At 42.8% G+C, this 26,299-nt stretch overlaps 1 protein-coding gene across 1 annotated transcript in view; it reads left to right on the top strand.

Moving 5' to 3' along the window:
* LOC126253249 (follistatin-related protein 5-like) overlaps positions 1–26,299 on the top strand; it is a 144,934-nt gene that overhangs the window by 51,101 nt on the left and 67,534 nt on the right. Inside the window, exon 7 of the mRNA XM_049954487.1 lies at positions 2,570–2,768. Within this exon, the coding sequence (XP_049810444.1) occupies positions 2,570–2,768 (199 nt within the window). The remainder of the gene's footprint in view (positions 1–2,569; positions 2,769–26,299) is intronic.

Genomic DNA, 26,299 nt, shown 5'->3' with positions numbered 1-26,299 from the left:
GAAAAGTACAAAGGCAGGTAGCAGAACCTCACACCGAGTGCGAGGAGGCATTACCTTGCTGAAATGAAATCCCAGGAGGGCTTTCCATGAAGGGCAACAGAAAGGTGCGTAGAATATCATGGACGAGCCATTGTACTGCAAGGGTGCCGTGGATGACAACCAAAGGGATGTTGTTAGGAAAAGAAATGGCACCCCAGACTGATACTCCGGTTGTCAGGCCGCATTGAGGGCGACAGTCAGGTTGGCATCCCACCGCCTTGTGGGGCATCTCTATCCAAGTCTCCGCTTGTAATCGGGGTTCAGTTTGAAGTCGGACTCATCACTGAAGTCAGTTCTACTCCAGTCAATGTGATTCCAGGCCAAATATGTGTTTGGACACGCCCCTGACATCGACTGGATACTGACCTGATTGTCGCCCGCCATACGGCCGATAGCGAGGAGCGACGATCTAGGGCGCCATTTCTTTTCACAGCAGTTCCTCTTCGGCTGTCATCCGCGACACCATTACAACACAGCGGCACGTCGACGATTTTCTACGCCCCTTTTTTCACCTCTCATAGGAAGCGATCCTGGCCCTACATTTCAGCAAGTTAATGACCTCCCGCACACGGCAACTGTTTCTACTGCTAGTTTCGTGTTTGCCAAACCTTACTTTGTGCAGTAAAGTCGCCGTATCTCTTTCCAACAGACAACGTTTGGAGCCCTATGCACAGGGCCTTTCAAGCACCTCGGAGTTTTGACAATCAAATGCGCCATTTCGACAAAATTCGGCGCGATATCCCTCGGGAAGACATCGAACAATTCTATCAATCAATGCCTAGCCGAATAACTGCTTGCAAAAGGCCACAGGTGGGTCACCGCGTTATTGACTTGCTCAATTTGTGAAGCTCTTTCTCTTGAATAAATCACCCAGTTTTGCTGAAATTATAATCATAATTTTTGTTTGTCTGTAGATTTACGAGTACTTCACTTCTACAAATGGTTCAAATGGGTCTGAGCACTATGGGACTTAACTTCTGAGGACATCAGTCCCCTAGAACTTAGAACTACTTAAACCTAACCAACCTAAGGACATTACACACATCCATGCCCGAGGCAGGATTCGAACCTGCGACCGTAGAGGTGGCACGGTTCCAGACTGAAGCGCCTAGAACCGTTCGGCCACTCCGGCCTGCGTAAAATGACAGCTCGATCAATGGACTGCCCTTTTATACGTTGTGTACACGATACCACAGGCATCTTTACATATGCATATCGCTGAGCAATGACTTTTGTTACCTCAGTGTAAGGTAACGAAATAATTTACACAAAATAAATTTGTAACACAAAAAATTCAGATGTTATCCATTTCATTTATAGTATCTGGAGCAATATAATACCCAGACTGTATGGTAATACCTCAATAACGGCAAAGAAAAATCTGTTATTCGCCTTTGTAGGTAACTGTTCACAAGCCCCATTCGTGTCTATATCCCTACTTAATTAATTTACTCTAATCATGATTCATTGAATACATACGTGTTTTATCATGAATGACTGTTGATGTCATGTTTGATTTCCTCATCTTGATTGATTTACAGAATTCTACATTTATTCAGTTATATACTTTTATGATAAATTTTGCCTTTACTTTAAAGTGACTTGATTTAATGTCCTGTTGCTACGAACAGAAAATAAAATTTTATCGACTTAAAACCTGACGAATCAGGAAAGTCGATGACTCTGTTGCTTTATTTTTTTCCGAACACTAAACGACGGATTATACTTGAAGAAAGCAATGAGTGCTCCTATTTGCAGTTATAGACAGATTTGAATACTCATTATAAGAAAACAAATTAAGTGATTTTGTTTTGCTGTGTGAAGAAGGCTTTGTATAAAAAATGGTTCAAATGGCTCTGAGCACTATGGGACTTAACAGCTCAGGTCATCAGTCGCCTGACCTACATAAACCTAACTAACCTAAGGACATCACACACATCCATGCCCGAAGCAGGATTCCAACCTGCGACCGTAGCGGTTGCGAGGTTCCAGACTGAAGCGCCTAGAACCGCTCGGCCACTACGGCCGGCCTTTGTTTGAAGCGAGAATATTTAAAGCGATAATACAGACTTTGGTCTTAGAGTGTATGTTGAGTATTAAATAATTTATGGCACAGGTGCATTACTTTTTGATCCACCCTCGTATTTACGAAATACCTCAACCCTATGCGGATCATATGTTTTCCAGCCATCTTTACGCCTCTCGGTATTCTGCACTCTGTTCCTGACGGGCATTTCGTCCTTAAGCTTCGGCACTCCTCTTCGTCTTGGTTATAAATATGAAAGTTGAGCTATTAATTTTTTTTAAGGGAAGCACAGTATTCATTTGGACGGTAAGGCAAGAATATGTCTTTTAGCCTCGAACCGTTCCCTAGCAGCGAGCCATTACACTGTTCACCCAACCTCCTGAGCGTTTCTCCTGCTGGAGTCTTTCGTTCCCGTTCAACTGCCCTGGCAGACAAAAATCCTCTTAGCGCCGTGCAGCGCTCGCTCGGCAGCCGGCTGGCAGTGAGTGGGTGGTACGTCCGCAGGTGGAGTGGCTGAAGAACGACGAGCCGCTGCGCGCGCGCCAGTGGCCGCGCAAGTACGACCTGGTGGGCAACGGCACGGAGCTGCGCACGCGCCACATCGCCTACGCGGACACCGGCGCCTACATGTGCCAGGCGCGCAGCGTCGGCGGCCTCACCAGGGACATCTCCTCGCTCGTCGTCCAGGACGAGCCCACGCCCAGTGAGTAACCTCGCGCGCGACCCGCCGCTGCGCACCGTACCATTCCCATACTTCGTGACAGGCTCGAACTCGGGACCTTCGCCTTTCGTGGGAAGTGCTCTACCGACTAAGCTATGCAAGCACAATTCATGGCCCGTCCTAACAGCTTTACTTACGCCTGTACCTCATTTTCTACCTTCCAAACTTCACACAAGCTCTCCTACGAAACTTACAGGACTAGAACTTGTAAAGAAGCTGGTTCTCTACCTAAAAAAAAAAACTCTTTTAAATAATAAAACATGAACCATACAAGGAATCTGATTACCCCTGTTAGTCATGGACGAAAAAGAAAAAAAATAAATTAGGTAATTCAGTACAATTATTATACAGATGCGATAAATCATTTTAAAGGGAGCCAAATGAACAATTAAAGTCAATATAATTCCAGTAAACCTGCAAAAGTAAAAACAAATTAAAGTAGGGGCCTACATAGACATCGCGCATCTGCTAGATGCCCACGAAATGCGTAATTTTGTTTTGAAGCTGACAGCCAATGAGAAAATAGGTGCAGTTTTCAAGCAGTAATGGCGGACAGCATCAGCTGGTAACATACGGTATTTTGTGGTAGCTAACTTTCACTACACAAAAAATAACATATGTACTCCCTCCAAAAGAAGTTACAAACAAACATTAAAATATATTTGTAATGAGCAGCAAAATGTCTGAGAAGAATTTTGAAAGAAAATTATTAATTGAAGTTTAATTTGGCGGGTTTTCAACACTGCCAACAAGACGAAATAATGGAAAGAATATTTATTGGAACTAAGCAAAATTGAGATATTGTGACAGTATTTTTAAAATAGTTAATTTAACTGCAATTGTCTTTAATTTTGAAATGAGAGAGAGCGTAATAATTTTCTTTTAATGTCTTAACTGTTGCTGCAGGCAGTGCGATGACGTCAGCGGTGGTCCGTGTGAACGATGTGTGAAGTTAATCCTGGATCGTGGCGTGAAGATAATGATGGATCCTCCTGTTTCATTAATATTCCAGTTACGGCGGTGGTCCAAGTCTCCGTTGTAGTCGAATCAGTTGGCAGCCCTGGCGCGATAATAATAGTTCCAGTGGTGCGTTGTAGTTACGCGCGCGACGTTTTATTATTAAAAGTTTATGAATCACGCTGTGCGGGTAGGTCGGAATTATGCAATGTATTTACGATATATATCCGGTTAATGCCAATACTTCGCACAGTTCTTTCACCGGATTGCCACAGGAAAACAGTCACATGTGTTTATCAGTATAACAGTCCATTAAACATCAGTTCAATTTACGTAGTCGTCTTCAAGACAGTTTGGACGATATAATAAATGTTTTTTGATCAAATCACAGCACTGTTCTTTTACCTAACATTTTGGTTTGTTCCACTTTCACGCAATTCTAACAGTTAGTGTCTCCACACGACAATGGTGTCTGGTTCACGGCTAATTGTCACAAGTTCACACAGTACGTAAAATCGTAACCGCAAACACTCGATATACTTTTGAGGTTTTACTGTTCACTTAATAATGCACGATCTCCTATTAACACAGCGGACGCACTGTAATTAATTGTTCCTCCGCGTATCACCGTCTTTCATGCCGAACTTTGCAACGTTTATCACCCGCGAACCGGCCACGATACCACACAAACTCGCACGCTCTCTATCGATAGTCGTTCGCTCTCTCTCTGACACAATACTTCTAGCCTAACCAAAGATTTACAAAGCATATAAAACCAGAGCATTCATATTCGTACAATATAAAATATAAAACAGTAACAAAATTAATGAAGAAACAATGTCACGTATTAACAAATAAAGAATAGTTGAAATAAATGATACATACGTACTATGACAAGGTAATGCACAAAAGAAAAAAATTATTATCGACTTTTGGGGAAAGCAATGTCTTTACAAACTCTTCGAAGAGAGGGTACTGCAGAGACGGTTTAGCCACAGCCTCCGGATCGTCGCTGCGGCAGCCCTCTCGGTACAGCACATGCCCGCGAAAGGCAAAGGTCTCGAGTTTGAGTCTCGGTCCAGCAGACAGTTTTAATCTGCCAGTTAAGTTCCAGGTTTTGAGGAAATTTAAACGTAACTCTCTTAATATTTCACATGGAAGGCTGAGGATTTTACTCAAAATAGCTACAGATCTCTTTTTCCGAACTCCATGTTTTCAAAAATCTGTCGCTTATAGGAGTGGATGGAAAATTTGTTTTTCGTGTCATAATGATTGAAGCGCAAGTTTCCCAAATGTGTGACACTCTCGATTTTATTAGAGTGGTGCCTAAGTTCGAACAGTCTTCCCGCAAATTTAGTAACCACAACACGTAACAGAGCGTTTAGTCATCAGTAATATACTCCTTCACTATTACAACAGCCTGCCAAACCTGGAGTAATTGTTAGGTTCCGCGACAAAAGAAAGCACGTGGTTTTGAGGCGAAGAACTTGTCGACGAATGATCAGAGCGATTTTCACCCGGAGTGGAAGTTCCTTCAACGTTGTTCGATAGAGAGTGGGAAAAGATGAAATCTCAGGGCGCAAGATTAAGTGAATAAGGTGGGTATGGAATGACTTCTCAACCCAACTCCCTTACAGTGTATTTTGGCAGTCTTACAGAACGCGGGTAGGCCTTATATGGAGCAGCATCATGCCTCACAGTCATCCTGTTCGTTGTTCTTGGATTGCGTCTGCAACACGTTTGCGTTGTTGACAGTAAATATCAACGGTGATGGTTACACCTCGAGGAAACCATTCGTAGCACATCACACAGTCTCGGTTCGATCAGGTGCATAACATTGTCTTTTGTGGATTCTGGAGGTCTCTGTACGGAGGTCTGCTGCTTTCTTTGCACTCAACCATTCCTTTCTTTTCCCTATATTAACATAAATATACCATTGCTCCTCACCATTAACAGTACAACGTATGAATGGTCGGTGTTGTTCACGAGCCCATTGATGACGAGCAAGCAGAGAGCACACATGGCCATCCGTTGGTATTTCTAATACTATCTTAGAGCGGGAGGTACCCATATACTATCGATTTTTGAACTTTCCCCATTGTATTTATACTACTGGCCATTGAAATTGCTACAACAAGAAGAAATGCAGATGATAAACGTGCATTCATTGGACAAATATATTATACTAGAACTGACATGTGATTACATTTTCACGCAATGTGGGTTCATAGATCCTAAGAAATCAGTACCCAGAACAACCACCTCTGGCCGTAATAACAGCCTTGATACGCCTGGGCATTGAGTCAAACAGAGCTTGGATGGCGTGTAAAGGTACAGCTGCCCATGCAGCTTCAACACGATACCAGAGTTCATCAAGAGTAGTGACTAGAGTATTGTGACGAGCCAGTTGCTCGGCCACCATTGACCAGACGTTTTCAGTTGGTGAGAGATCTGGAGAATATGCTGGCCGGGGCAACTTTCGAACATTTTCTGTATCCAGAAAGGCCCGTACAAGACCTGCAAGATGCGGCCTTGCATTATCCTGCTGAAATGTAGGGATTCACAGAGATCGAATTAATGGTAGAGCCACGGATCGTAACACATCTGAAATGTAACGTCCACTGTTCGAAGTGCCGTCAATGCGAACAAGAAGTGACAGAGACGTGCAACCAATGGCACCCCTTACCATCACGCCGGGTGATACGCCAGTATGGCGATGACGAATACACGCTTCCAATGTGCGTTAACCGCGATGTCGCCAAACACGCATACGACCATCATGATGCCGTAAACAGAACCGGTATTCATCCGAAAAAATGACGTTTTGCCATTCGTGCACCCAGGTTCGTCGTTGAGTACACCATTGCAGGCGCTCCTGTCTGTGATGCAGCGTCAAGGGTAACCGCAGCCATGGTCTCCGAGCTGATAGTCCATGCTGCTGAAAACGTCGTCGAACTGTTCGTGCAGATGGTTGTCGTCTTGCAAACATTCCCATCTGTTGACTCAGGGATTGAGACGTGGCTGCACGATCCGTTACAGCCATGCGGATAAGATGCCTGTCATCTCGACTGCTAGTGATACGAGGCCGTTGGGATCCAGCACGACGTTCCGTATTACCCTCCTGAAACCACCGATTCCATAGTCTGCTAACAGTCATTGGATCTCGACCAACGCGAGCAGAAATCTCGCGATACGATAAACTGCAATCGTGATAGGCTACAATCCGACCTTTATCAAAGTCGGAAAGTGATGGTACGCATCTCTCCTCCTTACACGAAGCATCACAACAACGTTTCAAGAGGCAACGCCGGTCAATTGCTGTTTGTTATGAGAAATCGGTTTGAAACTTCAGCACGTTGTAGGTGTCGCCACCGGCACCAACCTTGTGTGAGTGGTCCGAAAAGCTAATCATTTACATATCACAGCATCTTCTTCCTGTCTGTTAAATTTAGCGTCTGTAGCATGTCATCTTCTTGGTGTAGCAATTTTAATGGCCAGTAGTGTAAATCTCACCCTATGGTGGAATAATCGCAGTTACTCACAATTACCAGTTCTCGAGCACACTGACGTGGATTATTGTGGATTAATGTGTTCAAACAATCTTCATAACATCTGGTAGGTCTTCCTAAAAGTGAAAAATCATCAATGTCAAAACGATCCTCCTTAAAAGATCAAAACCATTTTCTTGCCGTACTGTGTCAAATTGGGTTATCCCCACTCACGGCGAAAACGTTTCTGGCTGTTTCCTTTGTCACCTCTCTGCTGAACTCAAACAAAATAATATGTCGCAAATGGTCCGATTTCTCCAGTTATTATCCATTTTCTAACGCCCACAGCTCCACTCGCTAACTCTAAATGACAAAATGAAATTATGTAAACTCAGTAACAAAAGTAAACTACAAATAAAAAAAGACAATCGATTAATAAACCCATAGCAACCGGATACCAATATGCATAATAGAAACGCTAAGAACTTTCCACCAACCTAATGCACACAAAACTCATCCATAGTGAATGTACCACATTCGGTTAAAACAACAGCCTATTTCGCAATAAAATTTTGTCAGTGACCGGTTTCGACTTTATTTGGATGTTATCTTCAGTTTCCAAGCAGCCTATCCCATGGGTCGTCCACCAAAAGTCATTGAAGATATGGACCTGTGCCTTTACCATGACTACAGTCGACGTCCCTGTGTATATTTCTGTGATTTATTAGCTCCCACCATTGTCTCTGTTTTACCCTGACAACGACGTCACTTCGAGTGCTCACTAGACGATATTGCTTAGCTGCTATTCAGCGATATCTACATATTTTAGTGTTTTTATCATTTAATGAAATTATTTTCCGTTTGTGTATCACGTTAAGCCAGCACTTACAAATAAAATGAAAAAAACTTTTGTTTCGTTCTTTTGCTTATCGGTTGGAAACTATTAAGAATGACGTCCTTGTAACTCGTTCCAATGCCATTATGTGGCATTTCATCTTCTTTCAATCTTCCAGCTCACTAATTTTGACATAAAAAAGACTATTTGTCTCATGATCCGTGACTATTTACATATTTATATATTCTCACCTAGTTTACGATAACTTGTTTGGAAATTCCATATAACATTAGTATCTCGCATTTTGTGAAGCGTTTACCATTGGACAGGGCTGACATAATTCGTTTTCGGCCCGAAATTTGCATACTGTTTAACCAGTCTTTCTGCAGCCATCAGTCCGCAGTTTACGATCGTGTTGCTGCATTAACATCCGAGGAGCCGCCAGCAGTATTTAGATGGGTAAATGCTACATCGCTACATCATTTTACTCTATTCCGACACCACATTCATGAAACTTTGTGTTAATCTGCTATTGTTCTTACAGCGCTCATATTCTGATGAGGACTTCTACATGACGTCGAAACCGGTCATTAATAAAAGATTACTGTGATCCCAGTTGCATCACCAGATCGCTGTTAATCCCCTAGACCAGGTTGTCCAAATTTATGGGGATGTGTCACATTGTTGCAGTGCCTTCACTGGAATCTACATTTATCTACACATTCAGCTTGCTAAAAATAGTCGATTTCAACCTACAAGATTTCAAGAAAATAAACTTTAGGATAGAAATCTTAAAAATAAATGAATGGTTACAAGAAAACACATACATATAAAAGATAGGGATATGTACAGGGAAAACCACTGCTTCAGGTCGGCAAGAAAGATACCGTTGTGATCTCTTGAGGTGGCTCTGTGTGTCGAACGACTTACGACTTCAGGAGGATCGGGCCACGTCCAGAATTTTCTTACTTTGACCATGGCTGATACTGATGCTTCCGGTATCTTGTTGGGAGCGGAAAGTCAGAGCCCAGGATATAACATATCACAGTATTTCACAACTACATACAGGTAATCCTCTTGCGCAGCATCAGGTCGTGGGTGGTTATTAAGGGAGATGGGGACAGGAGCCTATTCATCAGCGAGAGTGGTAACGGCAGTAGACACTTCATTGTTGGTTCCGTCCAGTCGTCCAGATTCGTCATTATTTGCAATAACTGCTTCAGCAGCAATGATGTCGTGGATCGAATGAACAATTTTTCATATGAACGGTAACAGAAACCAGATGAAAAAGCAATTCAAATAGCCAAAGTTCGCAGTTTCTATCTGATATTATTCAGATGAATATACAAATTTACCAGGTTTCTCAGTGCAATGGATATAGTGAAGTCATAGGTGACTATATCAATCACGTTATCACACGAACAACACACACTTTTGTAAACGTATAGAAACTTGTAGTTAAGGCACATACCACGTAGAATCTGTTCCAGCTCTTCCAGACAGGTGCCACAACCCCCAGAATTTTTTCTGGAACGTTAGCTGGACCACCATTGCACCTGGAGGGAGCTGTCTGTCAAAAATCGTAACTGTCACGTACTTAGTAGTCTTTCACGTAGTTGGCGAGGCTTGCACTGGAAATAGCCTACTCACGGCGCCATGACCACCACTTGTGGAAGGCTATTTCTAAACTGTCCGTTAGCCGATAACATCCCACTGTGTACGTTGGAATGATGTGCAAACATTCCTTGAATAAATTCAAAGGATCATTTCTTGGTACAGTCTAATATTTATTTACGTTTTAGACGAGGTTCCGCCTGTTACGAAGGGTATAAGCTATACACAATCATAGCCGCCCGAATAAATTTGACTGAATGCTGCAGCACACTTCAGAGTTACACAGATACGTGACAATATTTGTCAACATAATTACCAAGTCCCTGTAAACAATAATCGGTACGTTCTACTAGTGGATGAGTTTCTCGACGATAGAAATCCGCTTCTTGGTCATGGCGTCACTCCACAACCATTTAGTCAACAGCCTCATAGTTGAAAATTTCTTCCCACATACCCCACCGCCCAACCCCGTACTGTCTTTCAGACTCCCGAAAAGATGGAAATAGCGTGCTACAAGGTATGAACTGTATAGAAAATTAGTATCTTCTGCGTCTATGCGGCCTTGGTCAAATTGTTCATATCATTTCACTTCGGCTGGCCGTGACATTGTATTTGGCCCGTCTACCTCCAGAATTTCACGGAGAATCTGTGTGAAATTTTCCCCCGAAAGAATCATATCGACCCAGATACTTTGAATTTGAAGTATGTTTCCACCAGAAATAACGCCATTTCCGTTTCACACTATGACGCACCTGTTATCCGTACCGCAGCACAACTATGTCTGCAGGAGTTGTAGCTACAGTTAGTCGAGAGCATACGATTTTGGCAACAAATGCCTATGTGCTGCTGATGTAAGTGTAAAATAGGAGAGCTACTCAAGAGCAACATAAGGCACGCGTGCCTATAATCACAACTGCTGAAATGTATTCACAAAAATACAAAAGTGTTCTACCACACATACATACTCTACTTGAGGAGACCGTTGGACAATACCCCTAGCCTGTGGCACTCCTGGTCTGAGGCTAAATACAGCTGGTGCACACTACTGTCCTCTATACGGGGTAGGCATTGGCGGGTCAGTGCCGTGTATTCATCTACATCTACATTTATGTGATTACTCTGCTATTCACAATAAAGTGCCTGGCAGATGGGTCATTGAACCACCGTCAAGCTGTCTCTCTACCGTCCCACTCTCGAACGGCACGCGGAATAAACGAGCGCTTTAATTTTTCTGTGCGAGCCTGATTTCTCTTACTTTGTCATGATGATCATTTCTTCCTATGTAGATGGGTGCAAACAGAATGTTTTCGCAATCGGAGGAGAAAACTGGTGATTCAAATTTCATGATAAGATCGCGTCTCAACGAAAAACGCATTTGTTTTAATAATGGCGACTCCAGTTCACATATCATGTCTGTGACACAATCTCCCTTATTTCGTGATAATACAAAATGAGCTGCCCATCTTTGTACTTTTTCGATGTCATCCTTCAGTCTCACCTGATGCGGATCCCACACCGCACAGCAATACTCCAGAATAAGGCGGACAAGCGTTGTGTAAGCAGTCTCTTTAGTAGACCTGTTGCAGCTTTTAAGTGTTCTGCCAATTAATTGCAGTCTTTGCTTTGCTCTACCGACAATATTATCTATGTGATCGTTCCAATTTAGGTTATTTGTAATTGTAATCCCTAAGTATTTAATCGAATTTACAGCCTTCAGATTTGTGTGACTTATCGCGTACTCGAAATTTAGCTTATTTCTTTTAGTACTCATGTGAATAACTTCACACTTTTCTTTATTCAGGGTCAGTTGCCACTTTTCGCACCATACTGATATCTTATCTAAATCATTTTGCAAGTCGTTTTGATGATCTGATGACTTTGCAAGACGGTAAATGACAGCATCATCTGCATACAATCTAAGACGGCTACTCAAATTGTCTTTAATATAGACCAGGAACAATAGAGGACGTATAACACTTCCTTGGGGAACGCCGGATATTACTTCTGTTTTACTCGATGACTTTCCATTTATTACTAGGAACTGTGACGTTTCTGACAGGAAATCACGAATCCAGTCGCACAACTGAGGCGATACTCCGTAGGCACGCAGTTTGGTTAGAAGACGCTTGTGAGGAACGGTGTCGAAAGCCTTCTGGAAATCTAAAAATATGGAATCAATTTGACATCCCTTGTCGATAGCACTTATTACTTCATGAGTATAAAGAGCTAGTTGTGTTTCACAAGAACGATATTTTTTGAATCCGTGCTGACTATGTGGCAATAAATCGTTTTATTCGGAGTACTTCATAATGTTCGAATACAGTGTATGTTCCAAAACCCTACTGCAAATCGACGTTAGTGATATAAGCCTCTAATTCAGCGGATTACTCCCACTTCCCTTTTTGAGTATTGGTGTGACTTGAGCATTTTTCCAGTCTTTGGGTACGGATCTGTCTGTGAGAGAGTGGTTGTATATAACTGCTAAACATGCAGCTATTTTATCAGCATACTCTCAGAGGAACCTGACTGGTATTCAATCTGGGCAGGAGGCCTTGCCTTTATTAAGTGATTTAAGCTGCTACGTTACACCGGGGATATATACTTCTATGATTCTCATCTTGGCAGTTGTTCTTGATTGGAATTCAGGAATATTTACTTCGTCTTCTTTGGTGAAGGAGTTTCGGAAAACCGTGTTTAATAACTCTGCTTTAGTGGGACTGTCATCAGCGACTTCACCGTTGTTATCTCGCAGTGAAGGTATTGTCGAAGAGCGGCGAATTCTCTTCGGGCAAGACGGTTTGCTGTGACTGGCTCTAAAGCGACGACTGGAACTGACTCTAGTCGAAAACCTCGCTGAAAATCTAGAGCATCCTCTCGAAGCCACTCTGCAGTAACTCCACCGGTTAAGCCGCGGAGCGTGGCTTGCATCCTAGCGTGCAGCCATATTAAGCGCCTCATTAACAGTTGCACGTAATGCGTGTCGTAAACACAGTCCCGCGATGCTAGAAACGTCTGCATCCGACCGACAGAATTTTCTGGAAAACTCGCTTCCCCTCGGCTTGTATGCTGCCCCGTTTCTCTCCTTTGCTGGAGGGACGTCTATATTGCCAGGGCTGCGGTACGGTGTCAGCAAGAAACTCGGAACTTGTACACTTCTTTGAAAATGCACCAGTCTTGTTGTGCAAACGTCTTAGCGTGGAATAACTTGTGCAACTTTCTTTCCGAAGTCCCTAATGTATTAAAAGGCTCTTTAGTCGATGTTTAGTCTCTCGTTCCTTCTGCTAAAATATGCGTTTCCTGATATCAGACAAACGAATAACTATTAAATCCAAAGAAGATTCCTTTAATACAAAAGCAGAAACGCTTTTCGACGTAAATAAGTACAGGATGTTACAAAAATGACTTTACAACTTTGAAAATTCTTACAAATTTATTGATATGAATGACGGACATATATTTGGCGTAATTTTGTAGGACAATAGACGACTCACGGATTGCGCAAGTACGAATCATAAATAGATGGAAGAATTCGGGTATGGCGAATGCCTAGAGAACGTTACTTATATCTCGTATGTTGGCAACAGTGAAGTATGGCTGTGGTGGTGGTGTTTTTCGTGGTTAGAGTAAGAGAATGCTTAATGCGTGAGGATAGGAAAACAGTTTACAGCATTATGTAGTGCGTACAACACAGGAGCATCTAGGAGATGATTAACGTTTGTATTTGCTTTACAGCGCACCCTGCCAATGCAGCATCTGTGGACAATAACATCCCTGAAATGGACTGTCCTGTCCAGAGTCCTGAGCTGAAGGGAATGGAACTCCTTTAGGATGAACTAGAACGTTGACTACGTTGCAGACCCAAGCGTCCATCATCATTATCTCCTCTTTCGGAATAATATAATTCCATCTTCTGGCGTACAGTAAACCTTTCATCATTTGTTATCTGTGGAACAAAAGTTCCGTGTTCCACTTTATAAAATAGAGAAAATAGGATCCCAGCAGCAAACACTGTCTTGCTGCCGTCGTCTGGTTTCAGCACTTGAGAAAGAAAGGTCTACCATTCCTCATCAAACATAACGTCGAAGAGTGAACAGACCCCACAGGATACATCTGATCGGCGGTGTGTCCAACGAACTCAATGGACCACTCCAAAACAATAATGACACTGAAGAAAATTGGCCGCAAAAATTAATCCGTTATCATTTTCGTTAAAATATTTTGTGAAATTTCGTTATTCGTTAAAAGGTTGTAGAAGAATATTCTAAGATCAGACTCAGTTTCCTTGGAACTGTGCTGAGAGAATACAAAGTGACGACTTGAAGACTGCTACGGTTAATTGTACAGTATACAACAGCTGCCCCATAAATGTGTGATCCCTGTGGCTGAATATACGAGGGTCACTAAAAGAAATGCACACTATTTTTTTTTTAAATCCATCTTCTATTCTACATGTCTGAAAGTTTTACAGTGTGTAGATACATCCTTTAGGAACAATATTTTCATTTCTCCACATAATTTCCATCCCTCTCAACTGCCTTACGCCATCTTGGAACCAGCGCCTGTATACCCGCACGGTAAAATTCTTTACCCACCTGTTGGAGCCACTGTTTGGCAGCGTGCACAAGGGAGTCATCATCTTCAAACCTTGTTCCACGAAGAGAGTCTTTCAGTTTCCCAAAGAGATGATAGTCACATGGAGCCAGGTCCATCAGAGTTTCGTGATCGCGTCCATGGCTTTTTGACTGACATGTGGCCGTGCATTGTCGTGCAACAGTACAACATCATGCTTTTGCCGATGTGGTCGAACACGACTCAGTCGAGCTTGTGGTTTCTTCAGTGTCACATATGCATCAGAATTTATGGTGGTTCCACTTGGCATGATGTCCACAAGCAGGAGTCCGTCGAAATCGAAAAACACCGTACCCATAACTTTTCGAGCAGAAGGTGTGGTTTTGATTTTTTTTTCCTTGGGTGAATTTGCATGATGCCACTCCATTGATTGCCTCTTCGTCTCTGATGAAAAATGATGGGCCATGTTTCATCACCTGTCACAATTCTTCCAAGAAATTCATCTCTACCATTCTCGTACTGTTCCAAAAGTTCGTTGCATACCGTTTTTCTAGTTTCTTTGTGAGCCACTGTCAACATCCTGGAAACCCACCTGGCACAAACCTTTTTTAACGCCGACACTTTCAGTATTCTGCAAAACTTCCTTCCCCTATCCCAACGTAGCGTGACAACTCGTTCACGGTGATGCGTCTGTCAGCGGTCACCAATTCGTTAACTCTCTGCAGTACGAGGCCTGCCACTGCGAGGACAATCCTCAATATTGCCGTGCCCGCTTTCATCACGTAACCTGATTGCCCACCGACTAACTGTACTGCGATCGACAGCAGCATCTCCATAAACCTTTTTCAACCTCTTGTGGCTGTTTCCCACTGTCTCGTTTTCACAGCACAGGAATTCTATGGCAGCGAGTTGCTTCTGACGAACGTCAAGTGTAGCAGCCATCTTGAAGACATGCTGTGACGGCGCCAGTCACGGGAACAGGTTGAACTAAGTTTGAAAACAAACGGGAAGGATGTATCTACACATTGTAAAACTTTCACACACGCAGAATGTAAACTGTATTTTTACAAAATAGTGCGCATTTCTTTTGGAGTGACCCTCGTAACTGATCCACGAAGGAAGTGGTTTACAAGGCGCTTGTTCGAACAGTTTTTGAGTGCTGTTCATCAATCAGCGATTCTTACTTTGTATAAACGACAGAAGAGATAGATAAGACCCAACGAAGAGTGGTGTATTTCGTCACGGGCTCCCTTAGTCGGCGTGAGAGCGTTACACAGATGCTTCACAAACTCCGGTGGTAGACATTATAAGAGAGGCATTGTTCATCACGGACAGGTTTACTATTAAAATTTCCAGCACTTTCGAGAAGAGTCGGGAAACACCGTAATTTCTCCCACATAAATATCGAGAAATGACCACGACGAGAAAAGATGAGGGATTAGAGCTAATACTTGTGGGCTACCGAGGGCTACCACCACTCCTGCTAGTAAAACGACTGCGAGTAAGGAGTTAAAGAGATGGGGTGCAGTAGTCGACAAGCTTACCGACAAACATTGTTCACAAGTGCCATACGCGAGTGAAACAGGAATGGGGCGATGAGTTAGTGGTACGAAAAGTACTCACCGTGAACACGGAGCCGATTAGACGGCTGATGAGGAAGTATGTAACCGGTACATGTAATACGATCAGCATCGGTATGATAGACTCCGCTTACTGTGTTGTACCCGTTTGATACACGTGTAGACAGCTACACTGTCGGTGATACACCGCACGACGATCGAAATGACGTGTATTTACTCAGCATGTCTGTCGATGGACTGGGGGTATCACATATGCAAAGGTCTTACTCGAGCTATTTGAGTCGGATATCACAGAGCAAGGGTTCCCAACCTGGGGTGTAGCTACTCCCGGGACAGCGAGCGGAGCGGATGAAGTTGTCTTCGGAGCAGAAAAAAAAAAAAGGATTTCATTAGGGTTAAGTTATGGAAGTAAATTATATTTAAAAATCAAGTTCTATTGCCAATATTTCGTTAAACACTGATATGAATTGTTTTCATGGTCTTCACCAGAAGACTAGTTTGATGCAACTCTTCGCACTAATCTATCCCGCGCAAACTTCTTCATCCCTGCATAACTACTGCAACCTAAATCCGCTTCAACTGTCTTATTGTAGTCAAACCTTGGGATCCATTTACTATTTATATTCCTCAAATTTCTTCCGTTACCAAATTAATTACTTCTTTCCACCTACCCTATCATTATGTTCTTTCAGTACACATCAGTACACTAATTTTTTTTTCCTCCTCGATTAGATTATGCACGTCTTCATTAGTAATCTTATCTACCAATATAATCTTCAGCATTATTCTGTTGCATTTTTCATTTTGGGTACAAAGCTGCGCTGCACATAAATAGTTTGATAAAACACGTCCTGCAAGTTTAATTTGCAGTAGATGTTAAAATATTCCTCTTTTTCAGAAGGCTTATAGAACTGCAGTTTATCTACACCTATATACGTTCTCCGCCAGCAGACATACGGTACGTGGCAGAGGGTGCCTCGTTCCACGACTAGCCATTTCCTTTCACAATCCACTCGCAAATGGAGCGAGGGATGAACGACAGTCTATACGCCTCCATGCGAGCCCTACATCTACGTCTACGTGATTACTCTGCATTTCACACTTAAGAGCCTGGCAGAGGGTTCATCGAACCATTTTCGTACTACTTCTCTACCATTCCACTCTCGAATGGCGCGTGGGAGAAAGGAACACCTAAATCTTTCCGTTCGAACTCTGATTTCTCTTATTTTATAATGATGTTGTCCCTACGTTGGTGGGTGTCAACAAAATATTTTCGCATTCGTAAGAGAAAGTTGGTGATTGAAATTTCGTAAATAGATCTCCCTGCAAAGAAAACCGCCTTTGTTTTAGTGACTGTCACCCCAACTCGCGTATCATATCAGTGACACCCTCACCACTATTGCGCGATAGCACGAAACGAACTGTCCTTCTTTGCACTTTTTCTATGTTCTCCGTCAATCCTACCTGGTAAGGATCCCACACCGCGCAGCAGTATTCCAGCAGAGGACGGACAAGTGTAATGTAGGCTGTCTCTTTAGTGGGTTTGTCGCATCTTCTAAGTGTTCTGCCAACAAAGCACAGTCTTTGTTTCGCCTTCCCCAGAATATTATCTATGTGTTCTTTCCAATGTTAGTTGCTCGTAATTATAATTCCTAGGTATTTAGCTGAATTGACAGCCCTTAGATTTGTGCGATTTATCGTAGACCCAAAATTTATCGGATTTCTTTTAGTACCCATGTGGATGACCTCGCACTTTTCTTTGTTTAGTGCCAATTGCCACTGTTCGCACCGTACAGAAATTCTCTGTAGATCATTTTGCAATTGAAACTGATCGTCTGATGATTTAAAATGACGGTAAATTACAGCATCACCTGCAAACAATCTAAGGGGGCAGCTCAGATTATCACCTAGATCATTTATCTAAATCAGGAACTGCAGAGGGCCTATGACACTACCTTGCGGAACGCCAGATATCATTTCTGTTCTACTCAATGATTTACCGTCCATCACTACGAGCTGTGACCCCTCTGAGAGGAAATCACGAATCCAGTCACACAACTGAGACGATACTTCATATGCACGCAATTTGATTAATAGTCGCTTGCGAGGAACGGTATCTGGAAATCTAGGAATATAGAATCGATCTGAGATCCCTTGTCGAAAGCACTCATTACTTCATGAGAAAAAAGAGCTATCTGTGTTGCACAAGAACGATATTTTCTGAATCCGTGTTGGTTGTGTACCAATAAGTTATTTTCTTCTCTTATCTTGTCCACATTCGCTCCCTTTAATGCGTATCAGGGCGCTGATGACCTCGACGTTGAGCGCCCATAAGCCCCAACACACACACACACACACACTTATCTTGTCTTCACGTTCCTTGCACGAAATGAACGTTGGTGGCAGTAGAATCTTTCTGCAGTCGACCGCAAATGTTAATGCTCTAAACGTTCTCAACACTGCTTCCCGCAGAGAACGTCGCCATCTCTCCAGGAATTCCCATTTGAGTTCACTGAGCATTTCCGTAATACTTGCGTGTTGATCGAAACTACTGGTAACAAATCTAGTAGAAAATTTCTGAATTACTAGACTGTTTTCCTTTAACCCGACCTGATTGGAATCTCAAACGCTGCATTATCACTCAAGAGTGGATCGCACAAGTATTTTGTACACGGTGTACTTTACACATGAGCTACTCTTTCTTAGAATTCTCCTAATAACTCGAAGTCGACCACTCATATTCCCTACCACTGACTTTACCTGCTGGTTCCATTTCATATCTCTTTGCAACGTTACGCTTAGTTACTTAATCGACGTGATTGCTTTACACATCATACCACTAATACTGTAATCGAAAATTACAGGATTGTTTTTAGTACTCATCTGCATTAACTTATATTTTTCTACAATTAGAACAAGCTGCCATTTATCACACTAAATATAAGCACAGTCTAAGTCATCTTGTATTCTTCTAAAGTCACGACACTTTCCCGTACCGACAGGTCATTGACAAATTTCAAAATATGATGCCCACGCTACCCATCAGAACGTTTACTTACATAGAGAAGAAGAGTGGTCATATCACATTTCCCTGTAGGGCTCCTACCGATAACCTTGCCACCAATTAACGCACATTGTGCGGGACAATGTACTTGGTTCTGCTACTAAAGAAGGCAGCGAGCTGCTCACGCATCTGTGAACCTATTCCATATGCTCGAATCTCCGTTAACAACCTGCAGGGGAGCACTGTGTGAAACACTTTCCGGAAATCTAGGAACATGAATTTCGTCATTCCCTCTTCATTCCTGTTTCGCAGGAGATCGTGCGAAAAAAAGGCAAGCTGAATTTCACAAGTGCGAGGCTTTCTAAATCCGAATTGATTTGTCGACAGGACTTTATCTGTCTCAAGGGAATTTCGCTTTTTTCCCGTCGCTTGGAGTTCTGCATTGTGCGTGAAATTTGCAATAAATGCAAGCTAATTAAGGGACCAACGCCGAAGCGTACTCTCAATAAAGCCGAATTCGGACTCCATTTGGACCAGGCGACTCATTTGTTTCGAACTCTTTCATCTGATTCTCAGCGCCAGGAAGGGCTATTTCTACGTCCTCCGTGCTGGAGTCTGTGCGACGGCCAAACGATCCGTACGATGCTCTTGCGTGAATGATTTCTTAAACACGAAATTCAACACTTCTGCTTTCCTTTCGCTCTGCCTTATTGCCACGCCAGGCAGGTCTGTGAGTGACGGAATAAAAGACGTCGACCAGTCTAGTGATTTTACGTATGACTAGATTTTTCTTCGGTTCTCGGCAAAATCTTCCCTTAACGTATGCCGATGGAAGCTGTTGCAGACTTCGCGAATCAATCTTTTACAGGCAGCACGAATTTCTACTGACTCCTGATTGTCGACATTCCAACGTTCTTTTTTGAACCGAGAGTGCAATTTCTCTTTCCTCGGCACTCTCCAAATTTTGCAATTAAAACCACGCTGCGTCTTTTTCGTTGTTAACCCATTTACTCGGCACATACCGCTCCAGAGCGTGATTTGTGATATGTTTAAGCTTTGCCCTTAATTTCTCTTTATCCATAATATTAATATTGGAGCTAAATGATGTCCATTCAGTGTCTGAGTGGGATGCTAAGAACTGCTTATCTGCTCTTTCTACCACAAAAATTCTCCTTGTCTTCTCGATGGATATATTAGCTTTAGTAACCGTCGTCGCTACGAAGATACCATTAGCACTAATCCCCCATCTCGGAACCGACAGTGCAGCTAAGGTCAGACCTGTTTCCAACTAGAGGGTCTAAAATAGAACGACAGTTATTTTTTTCCAAAAATTTCAAAACCCGGCAAGAAGGTTTAGTGTCTCATTTCCTCTTTCAGTCCGCTCAGCGTAGGCTTATGTAATTCGAACACATTCCATTACTATTGTTTTATATTTGTTCGTGTTCATCTTTTAGCGTCTTTTCACGACAACATCCATTCCTCTCAATCTATCTTCAGTCTCGGTTGCCGTATACGAGAAAACCGCAGTTTCTTCGGCAAACCTTAAAGGTTCCTTTCTTCGCATTGAACTTCCATTTAGTTTCCAAATTTTTCTTCAACTTCCTTCACTGCTTGCTCTGTGTACAGAGTGAATAAAATTGGGGATATCCTACAATTCTGTCTCACTCCATTTTGAATCACTGCGTCTCTTTCGTCACGGTCGACTTTTTTAATTTCAACTTGGTTTCTACACAAGTTGCAGGTATGTGAAGTAAGTAAACAATAATTCCGCAAAATATTCAAAAATACGCATCATCGCGGTCCCGATATGGCGGAAACCGCAGCCTGTGAGACTGATATGGGAACGATGTTATCTGAAATTCGGCATGCATTCAGCGATAACCACAGCTTATCTCTTCCGGTCACTTGCTTTGTGCGGGCGACCAGTGTTTCGACCGTATTTCCGCCTCACTTGTTATTCATTGTTTCACGAAACAGGTGTTCACGGGCCAGCAGAGCATATGCCGTGAAGTCTCCCTTCATTGCTGTGGTGGATTACTGAGAAATGTGATCATATTTGCGACCGGTTCATAGGGGTAGGGTGGGGTGGAGTGGGGGACGTGGCGATGTTCGTCAGGCTCTGTTTGTGTTTAAAGGCAGAAAACAGAAAAGCAGTGAGAGTTACTTGATAAAAAACAACAGATGGTCTATACTTGGCAGAACACTTTGGCAATAAAATTACTCTTAACTTTGAGTAATACGAAATGAGATGGACACACAAGATAAAGCGGTAGTTTTCTTCGTAAACCTTTTACAAGACAGGACAAAAGTTGAATACATTTAACTCTTCCCAGAAGTAATCATGACGATGATTAATGTATTAAGTTGGCTAAACTATGTAATAAACAATACATTATATTAGCAGTTACACACTAGAATGCAATACTTTCGCATGATGCATCACTGCTAAGTAATATAGTGTGATGAAACTCGGACCATACGCAGCCAGAACTAGTACAAATGATAACTGAAAGAAATACGCAGTGAGAGGAACAGAAATGACACTTTTATTCAAAGATAATAATTATTGCATTGAATTCGCCGTGATACATGATGGTCCTCTAGGCAACATAAAAGGCAGGAAACGGTGTAAGTGGGCTGTTTAAGTTTTTATGTTGGTAACGCCACGTAGCGCTCTGTATGAAAATCACTGACTGTGCTGTGTGCAGTCTGTGGCTGGTTGGACTCACTGTTCGAATATACGCTTCTGTAGTGTTGGGCAGTTGCTTGTGAACAGCGCGTAGCGTTGGGCAGTTGGAGGTGAGCCGCCAGCAGTGGTGGATGTGGAGAGTAAGATGCCAGAGTTTTGAGAGGTCACTATAAGAAGACGATCTGGACGTGTGTCCGCCAGAAAAAGGAAATTTGTAAAGATGGATGTCATATATATGATGACTTTTGAACATTATTAAGGTAAATACAGTGTTTGTTCTCTATCTAAATCTTTCATTGGCTAACTATGCCTATCAGAATTTAGTGCCTTCAGTAGTTATAATCTTTCATTTAGCTGGCAGTATTGGTGCTCGCTGTATTGCAGTAGTTCGAGTAACGAAGATTTTTGTGACGTAAGTGATTCATGAAAGGTATAGGTTATTGTTAGTAAGGGCCATTTTTTAGGGATTTTTGGAAGTCAGATTGTGATGCGCTAAAAATATTCTGTGTCAGTTTATTGATGATCAGAATAAATACACTACTGGCCATTAAAATTGCTACACCACGAAGATGACGTGCTACAGACGCGAAATTTAACCGACAGGAAGAAAATGATTAGCTTTTCAAAGCATTCACACAAGGCTGGCGCCGGTGGCGACACCTACAACGTGCTGATATGAGGAAACGTTCCAAGAAATTTCTCCTACACAAACAGCAGTTGACTGGCGTTGCCTGGTGAAACGTTGTCGTGATGCCTCGTGTAAGGAGGAGAGATGCGTACCATCACGTTTCCGACTTTGATAAACGTCGGATTGTAGCCTATCACGATTGCGTTTTAACGCATCGCGACATTGCTGCTCGCGTTGCTCGAGATCCAATGACTGTTAGCGGAATATGGAATCGGTGGGTTCATGAGGGTAATACAGAACGCCGTGCTGGATCCCAACGGCCTCGTATCACTAGCAGTCGAGATGACAGGCATCTTATCCGCATGGCTGTAACGGATCGTGCAGCCACGTTTCGATCTCTGAGTCAACAGATGGGGACATTTGCAAGACAACAACCATCTACGCGAACAGTTGGACGACGTTTGCAGCAGCATGGACTATCAGCTCGGAGACCATGGCTGCGGTTACCCTTGACGCTGCATCACAGACAGGAGCGCCTGCGATGGTGTACTCAACGACGAACCTGGGTGCACGAATGGCAAAAGGTCATTTTTCCGGATGAATCTAGGTTCTGTTTACAGCATCGTGATGGTCGCATCCGTGTTTGGCGACATCGCGGTGAACGCACATTGGAAGCGTGTATTCGTCATCGCCATACTGGCGTATCACCCGGCGGGACGGTATGGGGTGCCATTGATTACACGCCTCGGTCACCTCTTGTTCGCAGTGACGGCACTTTGAACAGTGTGCGTTAAATTTCAGACGTCTAACGACCCGTGGCTCTAACCTTCATTCGATCCCTGTGAAACCCTACATTTCAGCAGGATAATGCACGACCGCATGTTACAGTTCCTGTACGGGCGTTTCTGGATACAGGAAACGTTTGTCTGCTGCTCTGGCCAGCCCATTCTCCAGATCACTCACCAATTGAAAACGTCTGGTCAATGGTGGCCGAGCAACTGGCTCGTCACAATACGTCAGTCTCTTGATGAACTGTGGTATCGTGTTGAAGCGGCGTGGGCAGCTGTACCTGTACACGCCATCCAAGCTCTGTTTGACTCAATGCCCAGGCGTATCAAGACCGTTATTACGGCCAGAGATGGTTGTTCTGGGTACTGATTCCTCAGGATCAATGCAACCAAATTGCGTGAAAATGTAATCACATGTCAGTTCTAGTATAATATATTTGTCCAACGAATACCCGTTTATCATCTGCATTTCTTCTTGGTAGCAATTTTAATGGTCGTATATATATGATGACTTTTGAACATTATTAAGGTAAATACATTGTTTGTTCTCTATCAAAATCTTTCATTTTCTATGCCTATCAGTTGTTAGTGCCTTCAGTAGTTAGAATCTTTTATTTAGCTGCCAGTACTGGCGCTCGCTGTGTTGCAGTAGTTGAATAACGAAAATTTTTGTGAGGTAAGTGATTCATGAAAGGTATAGGTTATTGTTAGTTGGGGCCATTCTTTTGTAGGAATTTTTGAAAGTCAGATTGCGTTGGGCTAAAAACATTCTGTGTCAGTTTAGTGATGATCAGAATAAGTAAAGAGAAAACTGTTTGGGTACATTGAGTTTTGCTCAGTTGTTTGTAAATCAAATAGCATAAGAGGTTTACCAACACAGTAATTCATAATTTTTCCAAGGGGACGTTTCGACGGTTTTTGTGACAGAGCGTTCCAGTCGTCCACCAGCCCGTTGGTGTATGTGGACGTGTTACAATATCTCTCTCCAACGCACACCACACATGGCTGATGGGATTGAAGGCGGGGTAGCGAGCAGACCAGTCCATTCCCCAAATATCCTCTCATTCTAAGAGCTCCACCACTAGCGTTATTCCATAAAATGAAGTCAGGGACGAATGCAGCTCTGAAAAGACGCACCTGGCGAATGAGTACAGTGCCACAACTGCGTTGACCGGTGGGTGTCCCGTGTGCAAAGATTTGTAGGTCACTATGGCCATGCAACATTATGCCTTACCACACTATCACTAAACAATCATGTTCAACAACGTTCCAGGATGCATTACAAGTCCCCACCTCTCACCATATGAATGTACGAAGTCGAACATGGTCGCCTTGGTGGTCCAGTTGGTATGGTGTCCAGATCTTTGAACATGGCAGACTCACCAGTCTACTTTGTTGTGACACTGTACTCCTTCCGCAAGTGCATCTTTTCAGGGTGCCTTCGGCCCTGACTTCATTTGTGTAGCTGGCATTTCTCGACAGATCTGAATAGTGAAGGTGGATGAGCTTATGTAACGAGAAGATATTCGGCGAATGGAGTGCCCGCCCGTTCTTCGACTTAAACTGCATTGAGCTCGTGTGGCATGCTTTGGAGAGGCGCATTCCAGCGCGTTGACGTGCACCACCGACCATCCAGCAGATGTCAAACGGACTGGTGGGGGAATGAAACGCTCAGCCACAAGACCTCCGTATAAACCTCGTTGCCATCGTGGCAGCACGTAGAAGATCATCAGAAAATGGCTCTAAGCACTATGGGATTTAACATGTGAGGTCATCATTCCCCTAGACTAGTGCTACTTAAACCTAACTAACCTAAGGACATCACACACATCCATGCCCGAGGCAGGATTCGAAACTGCGACCGTAGCAGCCGCTTGGTTCCGGACGGAAGCGCCTAGAACCGGTGGTCACAGCGGCCGGCTTGTAGAGCATCGAATGCCGTCCGTGGTGATTATACACCGTATTGATAACCATGTCCTGATTTTTGTAATGTACAGGGGCCACCGTGAATAGCGGTAACTTCAATGTAGTCATTGTCTACTGGAAAAAAAGTCATTTCTGCTCGTCTCATTGCGTATTTCCTTCAATTTTGTATGATACTGTAGCAGTTCTTATCAAATACGGTCCAAGTTTCATCGAGCTACCTGTATATTACTTGGTAGTGAAACATGATGCACGAGAGTGGCTTTCGTCCTAAATTTTTGCACAACTGCGAATTTCTGATAAGGAGAATCGAGAAGAAAACGCCTGGCTTGTAACATGAACTTTAGTGAATGAAGAACTATTTTCAGACAGAGTGCAATTTCTTGGACCACAGGACGACAGCATACAGCAACTGAGTCTAAATTAAACTGAACTGTCATCATATAGGGGAAAGTTTGGTAGTACACACTATTTTCGAAAAAGTTTTATGATTACCGATCCAAAACACCCAAATTACAGGTTTCAAGGTGAATTTTAGCGTATCATTCGACAAAAAAGATATGGACTAAATGAACTTCGAGGGAAAAGGACCAGTAACGAATTGACCGAGGCCAAACAGATAGGAAATATAGGTTAGAGTTAAGCAGAATCAAGCGTCTGGTTGACACATTACCTTTTACAATAAAATACCTACAAGTGAGTATTATTTATTTGATCGCTGACCGAATATTATTTAAATTTTGATATTTTAAAAATAAGCGTTTTCTATTTTTCTTCCAGTGTAAAGTTTAGTTTGGCGAAAAATGGTTGTAGAATATGTAGGGTAATACCTGACCTACTTCACACGTAACGGTCTCTGTAAAGCTGAGACTAGCTGTCGCAGAGCTTTTGCATGCTTTTTTATGAATACTATCAAATGTTTTCCAGACTTTACATTGACGGAATACTGCTTTGACTGCTTTATTTCTAAAGTTACTTTCATTAAATAACTGTTCAGTGACAGATGCTCCTTGATTCTTCATACATCAGTGATAGGTCATGGCTACCTACCTAACTTTACAGAAATTGGCTCAGATCGCGTCCTTCTCAAAGGTACGGATCCGTGTTACTGGCGTAACAGAAGTGTTTCCAAATGTGGTAGAACCTCCTAGTTGCTGTAGCGGTTCACTTCCTCGCTTGATACGTCAGTATCGATTACTTCAGTAAAACTCAAAGCTCATGGTGAAAGTATAATTTACTCATCCATGAGATGTTCAATTACGATTATGGTGCGAAAACCAAAACTATTTTCCTTTCAATCAATGTATCGTGATAAATGCAAAGTGTGATCGAAAAGTCGTGTATATCAATAAATAATCATACATATAATTTCATATCCTCACATACATCGTTTAATTAGTTACATGTTCCCTAGATCATTTGAATGCTTTTCTTATCG

The sequence above is a fragment of the Schistocerca nitens genome, chromosome 1 (genome assembly GCF_023898315.1).
Source record: "Schistocerca nitens isolate TAMUIC-IGC-003100 chromosome 1, iqSchNite1.1, whole genome shotgun sequence".
Classification (NCBI taxonomy): Eukaryota; Metazoa; Arthropoda; class Insecta; order Orthoptera; family Acrididae; genus Schistocerca; species Schistocerca nitens.
This window is presented reverse-complemented; position numbering and strand designations above follow the sequence as displayed.